At 44.6% G+C, this 18,996-nt stretch overlaps 1 protein-coding gene across 2 annotated transcripts in view; it reads right to left on the reverse strand.

Annotated features, from left to right (window-relative positions):
- SUFU (SUFU negative regulator of hedgehog signaling) overlaps window positions 1-18,996 on the reverse strand; it is a 102,174-nt gene that overhangs the window by 35,275 nt on the left and 47,903 nt on the right. The window contains exons 4-8 of one of the 2 annotated variants that reach the window (XM_068139488.1): window positions 13,299-13,441; window positions 10,740-10,825; window positions 8,696-8,768; window positions 3,953-4,106; window positions 1,860-1,971 (exon numbers count right to left, since the gene is read on the reverse strand). In XM_068139488.1, the coding sequence (XP_067995589.1) occupies window positions 1,860-1,971; window positions 3,953-4,106; window positions 8,696-8,768; window positions 10,740-10,825; window positions 13,299-13,441 (568 nt within the window). Of the gene's footprint in view, window positions 1-1,859; window positions 1,972-3,952; window positions 4,110-8,695; window positions 8,769-10,739; window positions 10,826-13,298; window positions 13,442-18,996 lie in introns of both variants that reach the window. The other variant, XM_068139487.1, reaches the window with a different exon arrangement.

Raw genomic sequence — 18,996 nt, forward strand, 5'->3', positions numbered from 1 at the left:
TAAGGCTTACCCATCAGCTGCCTCCCTGACCTGATGCACACCTCAAATGTTTCTGGTCATCCCCCAACCACTGTGATTTTAGAGCTTTAGCTGGGCATGTGGGTTCCTGCAGGAGCCAAACATCTGTGAGAAATCCTGCTCAATATTTTTGAGCCTTCCAAGGCTGGATGGAATTTGTGCAGGTGAGATGGTCTAATTTTGTTTTTTTCAGTGGGGCACACAGGACCAACTGATGGTCCAATGGGACCAAATTTCAGACAGGGAAGTACTACTTGAAATCTGACTCAGGTCAGAATCTGGCTCCATAAAATTACTATATAGAGAAAGTATGACTGTTCTTAAAGCAGTAAGAAAGCCACTTGAGATTATCTTTTTTTAATAAGCACCAACATCTCACATGGCTTATTAGTCCACAGCATCAGCAACTGGCATAATACTTCCCCCAAAGGATTGGGCAACTCAGAAATATTCATAAGTGAGGCAAATCAGAAGGCAGGCACAAAATGGAACAAGAAAGGACCAAATATTAGGAATATTTTTTCATATGAAATGCTTGAATCAAGAAACAAACAGGAACTGAAACAGAGCAGGATGCTGTCCCTGCCTGGCACTACAGGAAAGAGTTGATTTCATGATCTTTATTCTTGGAACAAGAAAGCACAAACGTTCAGAGACTAAGAAACCAAAGGAAATACCAAGATAAAAGAGTGCAGCAAAGATGCATGCCTCTCTGTATTATTTAGGTGAAAACATTAAAATTGATGGGAAGACATTTAACTAGCAACTGAAATAAGCCTAAGAGGGAAATGGGAGAAACCCAAAAAGATGGAAGTGCAGATACTGCAGATGGCTTGAAACCACAGGTAATTTGCTACAAATTCACTGAAGTCAGAAATTACAAATGAGGAGAGATCTACAGGCTCACCTAGTCCCACTTCAATCACCTGGTAGTCTATTAGAGAGCAGGGTGGTATTGGCAGGTAGTTTTAACCAACAGGCTTGTAATTATGAGCTTGAAAACAAAATGCTCAGGCAAAAAAAAAAAAAGTCAGCAAATACTCATCTGTGCCACCTTAGCTCTTTGGATACCATACACGAGGATGATCAGAGGGCTGGAGCACCTCTCCTATGAGGACAGACTGAAGGAGTTGGGGCTGTTCAGTCTGCAGAAGAGAAGGCTCCGAGGTGACCTAATTGTGGCCTTCCAGTATCTGAAGGGGGCCTACAAGAAGGCTGGGGAGGGACTTCTCAGGATATCAGGTAGTGATAGGACTAGGGGGAATGGAATGAAACTGGAGGTGGGGAGATTCAGACTGGACATGAGGGGGAAGTTCTTCCCCATGAGAGTGGTGAAACCCTGGAATGGGTTGTCCAGGGAGGTGGTTGAGACCCCATCCCTGGAGGTGTTTAAGAGCAGGCTGGATGAGGCTCTGGCCAGCCTGATCTAGTGTGGGGTGTCCCTGCCCATGGCAGGGGGGTTGGAACTAGATGATCCTTGTGGTCCCTTCCAACCCTGACTGATACTATGATACTATACCACTGTTTGTCGCAGAATATTTCATGGGGCTCAGTGTGGTCTGCTTTCAAACACTGCACACCCTGAGGAGCAGGTCCTGCAGAACACAGTCAGAGCCACTCTGCATTAGCAAGGTTTGTCTAAAACCCCTCTCAAAACATGCTCTCCTGAGTACTAGCCCATTAACCCTCACTGAGTAACTTCTCCCTCTGTGTTCTCACTTTGCAGGTATGCCGCTGGCTTGCCTCTCCCCTTGCCAAGTCTTTTCCAACCAAACTTTAACTTTGTTTTCCATGCTGAGCTCTTAGGCTCCCATCCTCCAAGTGTGCACTGTGAAACTTACGGTGCTCGATCATGGTTCAACCCGTTCTGTCTTTGTGTGTTTATTGGAGGTAGAACAGGTTTGCTGTTAATCTCTAGCCCTCTCCGCAAGGTCTCCCTGATTTGCTCCGTATCTGCAAAGAAAAAAGAAATTACCAGGATTTAGAGTCCCCAGACAAAAGGACACATCACAAACACAAGGAGATCTCCGCATTTTTCTCCCCCCCACAAAGGTTTGTTGCAATGGTGTGTTTCATCTAAACGCTTCCACTTCAGAAAGAAACAAAGAGATGCGAAGGGAGAATTCTTAACAGCTCTCCCTGTGCCTTAGGAGTTGCTTCACTTTACAAAGTCAGCTTGAGCTCTCTTGGTGTAGGCTGTGAGATGTTATGTCAGGCAAGGAGAGCTGGAACCTTTGGTTCTGAGCCCTCCTGATGAAAATTCTGAGTAGCTTTGTATCCTTTCATAAATGAGGTGTTTGCTTTCTGCAGCTCTCACAGAACTCTGACACCCTCCTGACACTTCCAACTTGTGCACTGGAAGTCACTTTTCCCATTAGGCATAACAGGAATTTGCTCCATTTCCAAGTGAGTGCAAGGAAGTTCCCAGGTTTTTGCAATTGGCTTTGCAAATCTGGTAAGTTGCAACAAGATTCCTGAATGAAAGGCATTTTATGCAGGACAAACCTTAGCCTCAAGAAGTTGAAAACAAACAGTGAATTATGCAGTTCAGATGCAGTCTTTTTACCTTTTCCAATGTTTTGTAATATCTAATGGCCCAGCACTTCAATAGGATGCTTTCCTACCTTTCTTAGAAGTTTCCTTTTTTTGTGTGTGTGTGATAGATGTGGGCATTGTGTAGAGGGAAAAAAAAACCAAACCAAATAATTTTAAAAATCCTTTGAGGGATATAGCCTTTTCTTGGCCTTTTCACTTGCAGAGCTGAGGATAGAATAGAATAGAATAGAGTAGAATGGAATAGAGTAGAACACAACAGAACACAACAGAACACAACACAAGTTAACCACTTGGAAGAGACCTTTGAGATCATCGAGTCCAACCTATGATCCAACACTATCTAATCAACTAAACCATGGCACCAAGCACCCCATCCAGTCTCCTCCTAAACACCTCCAGTTTGTTGCCCTTCTCTGGGCATGTTCCAGCAACTCAACATCTTTCCTAAACTGAGGGGCCCAGAACTGGACACAGGACCCAAGGTGTGGCCTAACCAGTGCTGAGTACAGGAGCAGAATGACCTCCCTGCTCCTGCTGGCCACACTGTTCTTGATGCAGGCCAGGATGCCACTGGCCTTCTTGGCCACCTGGGCACACTGCAGGCTCATGTTCAGCCTACCATCAACCAGCACCCCAGGTCCCTTTCTGCCTGGCCGCTCTCCAGCCACTCTGACCCCAGCCTGTAGCACTGCATGGGGTTATTGTGGCCAGGGAACCCTATATATATTAAAATGTTTATTTATTTATTTATTTACTACAGACTTAATAAAACACTGTGAAAACCACCATCAATTCTACAAAACAACAAGCTCTCAAATCTTATGTTACTTCACCCATTTGAAAGGTAACATGCATCATGTGAAGCACATGTAATGACTGTGACATCTGTACCCTGAGATGGCAGCTCACTGCAAAGGGGAACTCCACTGTATTTTTTTTGTTCTTTCCAGAGTTCTGCATTTGCAAGAATCACTTGAGTTCAGCTACAGCAACGTGCAGCATCAGTCAAATTTGCCACTGAAGAAGTGACAATATTAAAAAGGAAAAAAAGCCTGGGAAAATGCAGTTGCTTCACCATGCAGTTTACAGTCCTGGTTTCACCCAGTTCTCAGTTTAACTTTGTGGATTTAGATATAAATAGCCTAAAACCTGAAAGAAACATTTAGACAAAAACCACAAAGATCTCTTTTCCTCCCTCCTGCCTTCCTCAGGGAGGTCACACCAAAACTGATATTGCTCTCTTGAGACATACTGTGCCTTCCAGTTACTGTGGTGTTTGTTATGAACCCCAAGATGCTGCATGACTCAGTCCATTGCCCAGATCCATCAAAAAGCAAGTCGAAAAGCCATGATAGGGACTAGGCCCAGGACCTCTTACCTTTCCCGGAGAGTCGCCGCGGCTGGGTCCCAATGCAAATGCTCCTGCTGTCTTCATCATCCTCTGGGGGTCGGCTGAGGTCATCCCAGGCACATTTGGCACTTACTCCACTCAGGTTTGAGCCATCTGTCTCAATCCCTTTGTCAACTCTCTCCTGCTTGAAAAGATCCAAAACCCCAAGATTTTTTTGTGCGTGGCATGAACCTGGGCTGGAACCCACCTTGGCTCAATCCCCTTTGCAGTCAGTTTTCACATTCTGGCTTATAAGCTTGGATGTATCAGCTAACAGTGACTGACAAATCAGCAAGCTGGTCTGAACTGGAATAAACATCTTCCACAGGAGGTTGGTCTGAACCCCTGCCCCTTCCCCACTGTTGCACTATGTGGACCTGGTAGACACAAAATAAGGCAAGAGGGGTGGAAGTCAAAGGCCTCAGGTATGCACGGTTGCTTCTTTCAGCATTAGCTCTGGTTCACACCAACTCAAAGTATTTATGACACTAAATTGTACTGTCCTATATGAAGCACAGCTTGGCAGTCTACCTGTCATAAATCAATGATAACAAATCCTTGAATAACTACACTTAAGTTCTCTTTCCAAGCTTACCAGGGAATTCGAGGATGAGAAGTGCTAACAGAGAGACTCAGCATCCACAAGAGCCCATAATTTGCAAACTGCTCATACAACCACTGCTTTCAGTGTGATGGTGTGTTTAGCAAAGGACAAACATGTGAAGAGGCACAGGTCTGTTCACAAAGGTCTATCAACAAAACACACAAACTGTCCCCCTTGAAGGCGGACTTTACAAGCACATAATCACCGTCCGGGGCTCGGGAGGAGTTGCACATCAATCACAAGGAGCTGGATGCTCTCAGACACCATGTGTTTTCTCAAGGATATATGTATCTGTTGCCAGCAAGACTGCCTTAAGCCAAAGCTTCACAGGACACCTACATGCTAGAGGAACTGGCATTAGTCTGAATTTCCACTTATGTCCCACAAGAGGGTAATGTTGAGCTGAACAAACTCAGGGCGAGCTACACCAAGGAAGGGCTCTCTTATGCTGCTGCCTCTCCTCTGGCATGGAATCAGCCAGGGTCTTTTTACCCTCCCCTGAGGGGCTGTCACGTCTAGCAGAGCTTAGCAGCAAGACTTCATCTGGGTCACCTCAGAACAGGTAAAAAGTCTCACTGCTGGTGGAGAGAAACTTTGAAGATTTGAGGAAAGTGCAGAGACGAGCTGTGTTAGCACAATGGCAGCAGAGCTCTACTACAGCAGCAGCTATTACTACCAGTTTGACCCTGCCACTGGAGTCAAGAGAGCGTGGGAGCACCCAGTGCTTCGCAAAATCTGTTCCCTAAGAAGCAGTTTCCAGGCTAAAGCCCACATGTTCCTCCCCTTGCCCAGCTGTGCACTCTGCACCCTAGAAAGAGCATTGCCTGTTCTTGGGACAGGGAGGATTTGATAAGCACAAGCATTTAGGGTGTGATTGCGCAGCAGTTGAAGCTGATGCAATTCACAGCAGCTGCAGTCCCACCCTCCTGTGTGCTCCTGCCCCTTCCCTTGAGCTGACTCCTTTTTTCCTTTTTTCTTTCTTTTTCAGCTATATCACCTCCCTAATCTGGCTCTTTGGCCCAAGAATGGAGGAAGAAGCCTGTGGCTGGGACAGGACCAGAGCAGTCCTGACAAATTTAAGCATTCATGAGACTGTCTTCCTTCTGCCTCTCTCCCTGAATGACTGTTCCTTGTCAGGATCTTCCTCTAGCATCAAGAGAAACTGGCTTCTATGAAACCATAATGGGAAAATCTGAGACATAATGAATCTGCTGGGATTTTCTTTTGTTATGTCCTAAACATAAAATTAGATGTTTCACCCAGAAATAGAAGTTGTGGAAAAAGAAATAAAAACACATCCGATTCTACACATGCAAACAATGCTCAAAGTGAGATTTAGCACGTGGCTCCTTTGGGAGTCCTCTGCAGTATCCTGTGAGGACCCGAATCAGATGGCATGGAGAGGTTTAACTTGTCAGCACAGTTATTCTTCATTCCAGTGGTGAGGGAAGCATGTGAGAGCCACCAAATTTGCCCTTGACTAAGGAGCAGAAGAGTCCAGAGGGCCTTCAGGACTGCAGAGAGTCCTGAGGACTGCATTAGGCAGATGCTCTGGTGGGATGTGCTTCTCCATCCCTGCAGCCAAGGCCCCCACTCACAGACACAGTTTGGGCCTCCAGACAGTGTGCAGAGCCTGGGGAAGGAGTAAAGGGACTCATCATCTGCATCTCAGCTGGTTTGCAGAGCACTTCCTCAGGGGAAGAAGTGTTGCTCTGTTGGAATCCTGTAGAGATCAAGGGGGGGCTGATGGAAACTAGATGGCCTAAGGCAGTCTAATTTGCATGCCTGTTTTGTAATGTTTGCAAGTAGTGATGTGGAAGGCAAAAAAAAACCCAAACAAACCCCAAAATTTCTTAATTAGTGCAGACTCTTAGCTGTAGCAATGCACAGTTCTACCCCATCTTTAGCCAGCAAAGATATGCTTAGGCTGTGGGGCCGTTCTTCCCTTAAAAGGGCAGCCTGAGCAGAAGGTTGAAGGAGCCCAGGGCAAATAAGGTTCAGCTTTTTGCTTCCTCAAAGAAAGGATGTTTCTGTCCCATTTTCCTCTCAGCATGTGGGAGGGATGCTCTGAGGCTCTTATAAGTCATTGATCCCTTTTTAACCAAGCCAGAGCACTGCAGTGTGACCCATAGAATGGCAACCACAACTCAGGAAATTCAAATCAGCTTTATTCTCTACTGAGATATCTGCTAAAACAGAAGCAAAGCACTGAGTATCCGTGCAGAGCCTGGGACCAACAGAGATTGTTTGACAGTGCTGCCAGGGAAATCTGAATGGCCTACAGGGAAGCTTGGCTGAACAGAAAACAGTCAGTGTTGCCACAGCGTTAATTGCTGACATCCTGGGATGACATCTTAGTTGGGATTCATTCTCAGCAACTTCGAATAGAAAGTACAGCTGCTGCTGCCAGGGCTGGGTTTAGGCCTCAACCAATTCCAACAAGAAACAATGCAGCCTCAAAACAAGCTCTGCCTGCTTCCTGGGCATGCAGCATGCTTTCCTGCTCCCAAGAAAGTTGTCTGTTTTCTAAGCCAGTTCCCTCCCCCTCCCCTCCACCCGTCTTCCACTGCTGCCTTCCAGTGCTCACACACCCTGTACCATCACCACTAAAATGACACTTCATCCTTTCCCTACTAATTATAGCAGGAGGTGCACAATGTGGCTGCATGCAGCCCAGAACAGACCAGCTCCCTATGCTCAGCAAAGGCTCTTTGCAGGACTCAGTGCCACAGCACAAGTTTTACCCTGTGAATCCCCAGGGGCCACAGCAGCAGAGGAGCAAGGAAGCACAGATACACACACACACATACCTGGCACATCCACAGTACTGCAAGGGCAAGAGAGAACAGAAACAGGAATGCCTGCACTGTGAGGAAGTCCGGAAAGACCACAGACAGTGGCAGGACACACTGCTGAGGCAGAGGTACTTTTTTATTTGCCTTAACTTGCCTTGGCTGACTCAGATTCCAGTAACCCAAGCTACTTTTCACTTACAGTAAATTGAAGAAAATGTTGTTATCATTAGGGATCACCAGTGGGCAGGGAACAGAAACACCCTCCAGGTGGGGAGAGGGCAACATTTTGAATAGCCTGAAAAAAACCTTCCAGGATTTGTAGTTGTATTAGCTCCCACGTTGCAGGACATTTGTGGGACGTTTTTGTGTCTCTCAGACTGGGGTTATTCCAGATGAACAAATCCATAAAAAACAGTAAAAGTAGAATTTGTTCTTAAGTTTGCAAAATAAAAGATGCTGTGAGGCAACTGAGGTAATCAGATGCAGACAGCCAGACCATGAGTAAACGCAATAGCTTGTACAAAACGTGCACATATGTGTGTGTCCTGTCAGGCCAAGCCACAAGTTCTCTGTTAAAGGCAAATACTCAGTGATGCACTGAAACAAGGTCAGCACCACACTGGATTTGTCTGGAAGCCAGGTACTCCAGTACTGTAACTCTATGGAAGGGATGAAGAACTGTCTCCCAAACGTGCAGATCAGCAGTAGTGCTTAGGATAGTATCCCCTCCAGACAGGTCCTATCCTGATGTGTAAAATTCACAGATTAACTTGAACTCTGAGGAAGGCTTAATATCTACCTTCCTGCATGGATTAGTAATAACTGTGTGAGACTTCCCATTATTTCTCAGACCACACTAACTACTTGACCTCAAGTGGTGTCCTACAGAAAAGAATTTCACTGACACATTTGCTGTGAAAAAATATTACTTAGTTTTGAGTTTTCTGCATGTTATATCTCTTTATTCTTGAATGTAAAACAAAGGAGGAACCTCCTGATCTATCATGTCTAAATCTTGTATTGTTCTATGTTCTTCTACCTTCTCCTGTCTTTCTCCTTTCTACAATATGCAGTCCAAATCTTACCAATCTGCATCATATATGAGCTTTCCTGGTCTCCCTTTGCTAACTTTTTTCCTAGAACTACCATCCACTTGGGGCTTGAACCACCCCTGAGAGGGCAAAGGGAGCCTCTAAAGCTTCTCCAGGATTACTGCAAACATTGAGAAGATCACAGCACGTTGAGAGAAAGTAGTACACCTGTTTTACACCACTAAACCAATTCTCCCTGCCTACTACCAAAGACAGGACATTCTATAAACTAAAGACATACTTGCAGATGTGGGTCAATCTCAAATATTGTCTCTCCTCTTCGCATATCTGTTATCAACCAGGGACCTCCAGCTCTGCAATGGAAGAAAGAAAGATAATGAACCAAACAAGCACTTGAGATAGTACTCCCCAGCAGAGCCTTCCCAGTGCACCTGTATTGGATGGAAGCACAGAACAAAGTGTAAAACAAGCCCCTGTATGTTGAGTATACATCCCACAGAATTTCCCAAGCAGATAATGAAAGCCCTCCATGACCTACCCATTGTCTACCTAGTGTCTTGCCCCCTCCCCTGAAGGTATTCAAGGCCAGGTTTAAGGAGGCCTTGAGCAACCAGTCTAGTAGAAAGTTCCCTACCCATGACAGGAGGGTTGGCACTAGGTGATCTTTAAGATCCCTTCCAATCCCAACCATTCTATGATTAAATGAAGTCTTGCAAAGCAGCCAGGATTGACAAAGGCTATTCCCTGTGTGGGCTCACTTACTTATGCAAGACTGAACTGGCTTTTAATCTTACAGGTTACCAAATTGGGAGTAAGAAGTCCAGTGAAGCTAAGGTCTGATTTGTACCTCTATTACATATCTATAGATGCAGCAGGTGATAGAAAGCAGATTACCATGAAGATAAACTACTCAAGGGACTTTACTCGGGCGACAGTGAAGAAGTGACAGCAGATGTCAGCCTTAGGTGGTGTTTTTCATTTGCAGTAAAAACTGAAGTCTTTTGGAATTTACATGAAATTTTCTTCTTTTTTTTTTTCATGAGATACTTTTTTTACTGCAGTCAAAGGCTCCCCTCCTCTGGCATTCTCTGTGCTATAGTCTCCTAAAGCACATGGAGTGGGAGCAGTAAAAGTATTGTAAGGCTTTATCAACGCATTGACAGCCACTCTGTTCACATCACTTTGGAAGATGTTACTTACTAACTGCAGAGGTGTGAGTTGCTTCAGTTCCTCACTGGGATGCAAGAGACTTTTACCCTGACTCCACATCAGAGACTTAGTAGTTTGCAGCTTTGCCTTTGAATCAAGCACATTTGGGTTTCATTTTATCCTTGGAAAGGTGCTTGTACCACAGCACAAAAGCCAAAGCCCAACATGAGAACAGACTCAGGACAGTGGTGCTATATCTGTACTGACTTAGAGGAGCCAAGGGGGATGCAGGCAGAGTTTATTGTCTGCAGGTCCTAGGAACAAAGCTTGCAGCTGGACAAATTCACTGTAGGGCATTTGCAGGAATTATCTCTGCATTTGAACTTTTCCCTTTTAGGCACAAGTTTAAGAGGTGTGGCAGCAGAGGCTCTTCCAAATAATCAAATAAAGGCCACTGTGACACTAGAGAGCATGTGCTCAGAAACACATATTCAGAATCATTTTGTTTTTTAAAAAAAAATAATTCATAAAAAATCTTTTGAGCCACAATCACATGGCAGGAAATTCCACTAAATGGAAGAGAAAAAATGTTTAAACAAAATACCTGCAAGGCAAAAGAGTTCACCTGCAATCTGCAGCAAATAAAGCATCAGCCTATCATTTAACATTTAAACTCCTCCTCCTCCTCAACTCAATGACATCTTTGTTGTGCCATCAAAGAAATCACAATGAGCTTGCAGGAGTATTCCTGTTGGAAATTGGCCCTACAGAAGTGAGGTGAGTTTGAGAGCAACTTTCTTGCTTTCAGACAGTACCGAAGCTTTACTAGACAATATAAGTCAGACCCTTGCCTTTTAAACTACACAGAAAGGTTACCAGGAACAGTTATCACAGCTCTCTCAGGAAGAACCAACGAGAAAATGCTGCAGGCATAAGAGGAAGGAAATTAAGCTTTCAAGACCTCATTTTGTTTCACCCTGAACATGTGGATTCCCACATGCATTAATCTGCCATCTAAGCATCTGTGCATGAGAACAGATTTGCACTGAATTCCCATCTTTTGCTGTAGCACAGGAACAAGCAAGTTACATCAACAAGGTAAAGACTGGCAATGAAAGTAAACAGAATTGTTCTCTAAAGGAATGCTCCCCTGTAAGGGCTAAATGAGCACTTACACTGGGACAGTTCGAAGCAGTTCTAGGATCCCTTGCCCATTCCACTGCTGAGCTGCGTGCAATTCCTCAGTACAAACTCCAACAATCTGGAATAAATGAAAAGAGAGATACCAAACTGGATGGGAATCATGCAAGAGCTGTAGAGAAAATGTACCACATGGTGCTGGATCAAACAGATACAGAGAAGCACTATGTCTTTAACTAGATGAGTAAGAACAAATGGAGACTGAGACAACAGAGGAATTCTGCAATGCCTTATGCCCTCTCTCTGCACTTATGTTAAGTGCCCTGGTCATATGACATTTAATCTTGCATGTGTGAACTTAACTAGGAGGAAGGCCTAGTGACAAATTAGGGTTTGCTGAAGATCCACTAGCCTGTTCTCACTTTTCAATGTGGTCCACACAAGACAGGACAGGTTAGGGTCTGAGCACATGCTAAATGTTGCTCTCTCAGCCAATTGCTAGGAGCAAATGCAGTACTGCAAGAATAATCTCCATCAGGCAAGCAAACTGCTGCCACAAGGGAGAGCTTTGGTGCTTACAAATACTTGACCATCTCAGTTTGCTGGCAGGTTATGTTTTACCTGGCACCATAAGTAAAGCTGCTTACACACTGCATAATCCACTCTGTAGGTCACTGTAGGTAACTGCAGACTTCTGCCTTCCCATATAAAGCAGGATGTGTTGGCATTTCAGGATGGGAGCAGCCACGCTGAGCTATACCAGATGTCTCTCTCACAGCAGCTGAGATCAGCTGCTTCAAATGAAGGGCTGAAACATCCTTCAGCTGATAGAGGAGGGCATTTTCCTCCTGATCTATCAACCACTAGCTTGTGCCTTTGAGCACTACGATTCATTCTTTGGGATGAAAAATTGTATTAGCCACGGCCTTTTATTTTCTTCCTCAATACTCTCTGGCTTTTCCAAGGAAACTGGATTGTTTCGTCAAAATCTGTTCAACTGATGTTTTAACAGAAAAGAGAAAACCTGAAAATGAAGTGCTGAAGAGCAGCAAGCAGAAGTCCACGGTGTACCTTTGACACACACACACACACACCCCCCTCTGCACTGACAGAGAGACCTGTGTGGAAAACCTTTAACGTCAGCACATAGCCAGCTCTGCACACCCTACCTCCCCTGCTCCTTTCAGAGCTCACTTTCTCAGCACACAACCCCTGGAGATACCCCATCCATCTCCCAGCTTCCTCCATGAACAGCCTGAATCACCCTTGCTCCAGAATGCTCCTCCCTGGGCCTCCACTCACTAATTACATACAAACAACAAGATCCTAAACAGGAAATTATTTTGTGTTCATTCTTTTCTTTTTGCAATCATTTATCCTCATGGGTCAAAAAAACCCTGTAACAACAAGCATCAAACAAATGGGAAAAACAAGTCAACTGTATGTGTTGTGGAAGATTAGAGGCCAAGAGCTGACTGTCCTTTGATTCAGGACAGCTGGGCACTAAAGAAGAGATGCAGAATAATGCAGCACTAACTGGGGAGTCAGCCAGGAGTTACCCGGCTTAGCTTGGCTCTCCGAATCTCCTTCCACGTCCCACAACTCACCTTTCACTAATCAGTCTCACACTTATCTCTTTCTTCTTGATAAAACATGGATATTTGGGCACCTCAGAATATTCAGGAAAGCCTTTGCACAGCAGTTGTATTGTGCAGGTCTGTACCAACGGAGCTTCCCCTTATGTGTTGCCACTACAGCCAAGGAAAAACAGGAGCAACCTGAAGCTTGAATTGTAATATATAGATGACTGTTTTCCCAAGGGATGGGAGCTTATCAGAGAGCAGGGAGAAATCAGCAGTTGACACAAACTGTGCTAGCTCTTCCACTAAGGTTAATAACTCCCCATGCAATTAAAATATATCCAAAGCAGCCCCTATCCAAGAGATATCACTAAGAAGGAGGACTTCAGATAAGCAAGCAGATCTGCTTGGACAAGGAAGCTCCTCTCACTGAACAGCAGGGTTAAATCACGTGGGATTTTAAAAATGTTTCTTTTGCAAAGCAGAACTGAATCTTTCTTAAACAGTAGATCAGTACAGGAAAACTCCCTCAGCCTCTAAAGAATCTTTGTGTCAACGCTGCAGGCCACTTTTCTGCCATTTAATAATGCCAAAGCAATTCAAAGTCCTGCTCCAAACTCTTCCTATCCTGAAACTCAAACCTGCCATAGAACTAGACTGAATCTAGCTCTGTGTTACTTATTACAAGCATTTCTCTCAGCTTTTTTTTATGTTGATGTTTGAAATTTCAGAGTAGTGATAGTCAACCCCAGGTCTGTTTTGGGGTGTAAGCTTTTTCTCCATCAGAGATCTCCATCTTGAAAGTTGAGCATGCCATTGCTCAAACCTGGTAAAATGCCTAATGAATACCTCCAGAGAAGCAACTCATAGATGAGATCCATTGTGCTCAAGTAAGGATGAAAGGTGGATGTCATGGTAATAAGCATCTGACTTATTAAAGCTAAATAAAATGTAATATTAGGTGTATTCCACATCCAAGAGGGAACAGTGATAGCCACCACTGCTGGGTCATACCTGTAGGAAAGTAACAACTCCAAAAGGAGTCTGCACTGGCTGCATCTGAGGGTCTTCTGTCAGCAACATATGCTGGATTCTAGATTCACTGTTGTCCAAAGGGCTGTGCCACGATACATGGTCACCACTGCAGAAGGTGTTTTCTGCAAGGAAAAGAAGCAAGAAATATTCAGTCCATAAAGTCTGCTAGGATATTCCTTCTGTTAGCCTATGCTCTTGACTGCTGGTCTGGATCAGGACAGTTGCAGGTGGCTATTCACAGTGACTGCCTCCAGCCAGCTCTGCCAAGTCTCTGAGTTAGCTGAAGCACCTGAAGCAGAAAATGGATTTCATTGAGCCATTTAAATTCAAACACTGACTCTAAAACTGCCCACTCTGGAGTCCAGTGGCAAAAGACAGTATCCTTCTTTGATATTAATCCCAAGATAGGAATGCCAACTAAATATATCAAATACAGTGCCACATAAAATTAGCTTGTCTCTCATTTACTGTAAGCCTGATTTTGTGAGAGGATGCAGTGTCAGCAGGCCATACTGAATGCCTATGGGACAGCAATTCATACTTAATTTGCAGCTCTGATTTGCCACAGAGAAAAGGATTGTGATATGTGAATTAAACACAAATAGCACTCTGCTGTATCTAATAAAAATCCACAGTCTGCTGTCAAAGTTGTGACGGTCTAAGTCAAAGTCACTTTCTCTCCCAGTTGTCTAGTAGCTCTGGTGCAGAATTACAATTAGTATGTTCCTTCTTTTCCAAACAATGAGAAAACCAGCAGGATATACATTTTACTCTATGTCAGAATACACTGCATCAAAACAAAGAGCCAGAAATTATCCTTCTTTCTTCATGACTGTAAGCATTCCTTTCTTTTCTCCTCTCCTACTTAGAAAGACAAAACGTCCCGATAATCCCGTGTTCCACAGCTGGCGCATGCCAGAAGGCACACCACAACCCATCTGTATGGTGCTGTCCCACCACAGGAAAGGCTAATGCTTGCTTTCTGAGGGAGCTACAAGTCAGACAACCAACCATGACCATTGTCACACCAGTTAAAGCATACATTTGCACACAGTTCCTAGAGCACGTCTGCAATAACATTTCCTAGCTGACTGCTTTGTCCTCAGGGCTTGTGCTTGTTCCACTCCAGGAAGAGTGCAAATAAATGGCCTGGAACCCATATTCTGTCCCCTGACATAAGGGCAGTGCTTCAGGGATGAGCCGAGTACTGCCTACTTCCAAAACCAGTGGCAAGTATGACATCACTCTCCCTGACCAAGCTCACTGATGAAGGCGGTGTGGGCATCTGTCCTCACCCTGGCCGCTCTCAAGGCCACACTTAGAGGAGAGTGGGAAAGGGAGATCATGTCCACTGGAGGAAGACCTAGGAGTTTCACTGCAGACTGGAAAATGTTAGTGGGTATCTGAGTTGCTGTTTGTCAAGACTGAAGCATCTCATATCATACAGAGGAGGATCCAGCTGAGTGTTCTCTGCCCTGCAGCTATGAGCTGGTCTGGATCTTCACCTAACATCCCCACCTCACCTTCCAAATACACATCAACAGGATGTCTCTTAAATAGCTATCTATAGGGCTTATTTGAGAATCCTTGAACATGCCAGCTTCTGCAGCAGCAAGAAAGAAACAGCATTTGCCAGTAACTGCAGCTTCGTCTTCAGTCTCATTAAGCAGCAGACACTGAGGATTTGGGCACTTGCATACCACTTGTGCATCAACCCCACCACAACTACATGAACATGTTCTTGGCCAGCAGCAAGCAGAGGATGCTTCGAGGGAGCTATCAGCAGCAGGCAAGTAAAATAACGCGTTACTGTACAGCTGCTGTGGTTAAAAATAGTCACAGTCACCTCTCTGATGATCTAACTCATGCTCACCCACCATTCATGGGTTTCATGCAGGGCGTCCTGAGCAAGTCGTTGTTTCTCCACCAGGTGTCCCCATTGGTGTGCACTGAAACATTTTCACCCAGAGGGTGGGTTTTTTTTTTTAGGTTCTTTTCTTGGGCAGCTCATTTGATTAAGAATTAAAATAAACTTCAAACAGCATAAAGACCTTTGCCCGAGAAATGAGACATGTAGCAGAAGGGTTGTGATAAGTAAGGGAATGCTTTCCTTAGCTAAAATTAGGAAAGAAATGAAACAGCGAATGCAAGCTGCCTGAAAGAGCTCATGGTGGTGTACACTACATTACACGCTTTCAGCTCTGTGGCTGAAAGGAGTGGCTCAGATATTACTTTGCTTTTAGAGTTCTGAAAGTATAAGCAGACAGAAATGAAGCCCCTTATTTTTACTATTTTTTGAAATCAAAACTGCACTAAAGAAACAGCCCTGAGGAGGCTGCAAAGGAGCTTGGGGTATTTTCCAGGTTAGCCAAAATGTGGCTGATTAATTTTTCCTTTTTAATGATAAAAGCCTCTCAGTCACAGTTTTCAGGAATGAAACAAAACCACAAAGAGCTTATTCTCGGGCCCTGTCTTTATACCACAACATTTTGCCCATCAAATGCTCACACAATTCTATGCTGATCGATCGCTGCATTTCACTGCTGGTGCCGCTGCTCCTGGGAAAGCCCTGCCCGTATAGAGCAGGTTTTCAAATGCAAATGTCTCTGCTGGAAACCCACCTGTTTATGTCCATGTGAACACTGAACACTTAGAAAATCTCCCTCTCCCTTGCTTGCACATGAACACCACAAAATTCACACTGACTGCCCAATTAAATCACACACACACAAAATAATTCTGCAAATAACACGAAGCCAAATTAAGGGTGCAAAGAATTGAGAATTACAGCCCGCAACTCGGCTCTTTGCTTGCTGTATTGTAACCCATGTGGAATGTAAGATCAGCTCTTGAACAGAGACCATTGCAGCACTGAAGACAGCTTGAATTGCAGGACTGGTAGCCACAGAAACTAAGAAATTACAGAAGCAAAGGGCTAGATAACCACTTTTTCTTGCCTCATACTGGAAACAGAGATGAGCATCTTCCCTCCCCATCTCATACACTTAGATTTTATTTGTCTTTTATTTGTCTTGCTCTGAAAAACTTTCTAAGCATTTAAGTTTTAAAAATTTTTAAGCCAGAAAATCCTGGCACTTTCATAAATGACTCCTGCAAAGTGAATTTGTAACTAAACCTGTGGCTTTCACAAATGCTGAATCAGAACATAGCATCAAAGTCATCATAGCACAGATGGATGTGAAAAGCCTTCTGTGGTTTTCACAACTCTCTCACTCGGGGCGCTGTCAAACACACAATTTGCACAACCTGCCTTTCATCCACAAACACATGCCAGGTGACAATATTTCCTACATGGACATAAGTCTTTCCATAAAACCAGGAGATGAGTAGGCACAAGACACAGTCACAGTATCACAGTATCACTAAGGTTGGATGAGTCCTCGAGGATTGAGTCCAACCTGTCACCACAGACCTCATGACTAGACCATGGCACCAAGTCCCATGTCCAATCTCCTCTTGAACACCTCCAGTGATGGTGACTCCACCACCTCCCTGGGCAGCCCATTCCAATGACAAACGACTCGCTCGTGAAGAACTTTCTCCTCACCTCCAGCCTAAACTTCCCCTGGGGCAGCTTGAGACTGTGTCCTCTTGTTCTGGTGCTGGTTGCCTGGGAGAAGAGACCAACCCCTTCCTGGCTACAACCACCTTTCAGGTAGTTGTAGAGGGCAATGAGGTCACCCCTGAGCCTCCTCTTCTCCAGGCTAAACAATCCCAGCTCCCTCAGCCTCTCCTCATAGGGCTTGTGCTCAAGGCCTCTCCCCAGCCTCGTTGCCCTTCTCTGGACACGTTCAAGTGTCTCAATGTCCTTCTTAAACTGAGGGGCCCAGAACTGGACACAGCCTCATCTCAGGTACACAAGGAGCACAAACACATTTCAGTCAGACATGTACCACCTCCTTTTTTTCTTGGAAATGCATCCCTGTACCTCCCAAATCACATGGACTAATGTGAGAAGCAACCTGCCACCTTCAAACTAATTCTTGAGATCTCTGGTTTACACACTGTGAACCAAGGGACAACGATACCAACATAAGTCTCAACAAATTTCATGGGTTTATAGCCATACCTCTTGATACAAACCTGGATGCTTACCTACAGTCACAACTAGAAACTACTTATATATATAATCATAGAATCAATAAGGCTGGAAAAGACCTCAAAGATCATCAAGTCCAACCTGTCACCACAGACCTCATGACTACCAAACCATGGCACCAAGTGCCACGTCCAGTCCTCTCTTGAATACCTCCAGGGATGGTGACTCCATCACCTCCCTGGGCAGCACATTCCAATGGCTAACAACTCTCTCGGTGAAGAACTTTCTCCTCACCTCGAGTCTAAACCTCCCCTGGCACAGTCTGAGACTGTGTCCTCTTGTTCTGGTGCTGGTTGCCTGGGAGAAGAGACCAATCCCCTCCTGGCTACAGCCTCCCTTCAGGTAGTTGTAGAGAGCAATAAGGTCTCCCCTGAGCCTTCTCTTCTCCAGGCTAAACAATCCCAGCTCCCACAGCCTTTCCTCATAGGGCTTGTGCTCAAGGCCTCTCACCTCTTTGCCCTTCTCTGAAGTATTTGAAATATACATGAAGTATTTGAAAATAAAGACATGAAATAGATATTAATAAACATGTAAAAGAAATGTATGCAAAAATAAGATTACAGTAATAAGTTTATGTCCATGGATCACTGACCCAGTCTGACAGGACTCACTACTACAAGCATCCCAAGACAATTTCTAGTTTTAGGCCAAAACACAACTCCCCTTTCGGTAAGCACAGATCATTGCTTTGCAAATTATCTCAGTTTAGTAAACCTGAAAGTTTAGTCAGCAATAAAGTTGGTACTGCAAGGATCACATCACAACAGTGATGCTGTCCCAGGCCCTTGTAGGCTTGGGAAGAGCCTCTACTTCATCCAAGCAGCAACTATCAAGCCAATGCTTCTCACTCTTAAGAAACTCTGCTATGACAACCTTTTTGATCGGCTGTAATGTTGTGCAGATTAGCACCTGTGGCAAAGCTTCTTACTGGTTTTGAGGAAGAACTGAAGCACAACCAATGTTACAATGGATTTTGCACTGTATTTCTCAAATAGACAACATATAATTAGATCCAGGATCCAGCAAAAGGTGAGATGGCTTTCAGCAGTAGCTGTGAAAAATCACAGGCTGCTACTGAACAAGCACCACCTCTACCATTACAAGAGGGCAACCATCAGTCTGTGAGCAGCAAATTCCAGGACTCAAGTGTCATTTGCTGCTGCAAAGGCTTCTGCTTCTTTGAACTTGTGTGTTACCTGACTCCACAGCAAAGTCAACAAGAGATGTGACACACCCAGGGAAGTAACTGTATGTAATAGGAGGAGTTTGACATATTCCTGTCACAAATCACAAGCCTCAAACCAGTTGGTTGAGTAAGCTTGGAGAATGGGGAATGCTCTCTTCTCTACAGCTGTGCACATTGTAGACAGAGTCCTCACTGCCTACCTAAGGAGGCTGAAGGTCTGACCAAAGCAGCTTCTGCAGCTATGGCATGCACATGAGGACCATATCAAGGTTCACTTGTATGTATGGCCAAGGGTAACTCATCTCCAGTCTTCTCCACTGCTGGGGGCACAGTTAGCATGTTTACTTATCTAGATGCTCAGTTTTACCATC

This window comes from Melanerpes formicivorus, unplaced genomic scaffold, assembly GCF_026170545.1.
Source record: "Melanerpes formicivorus ecotype bairdi unplaced genomic scaffold, bMelFor1.0.p_v2 SCAF_6, whole genome shotgun sequence".
Classification (NCBI taxonomy): domain Eukaryota; kingdom Metazoa; phylum Chordata; class Aves; order Piciformes; family Picidae; genus Melanerpes; species Melanerpes formicivorus.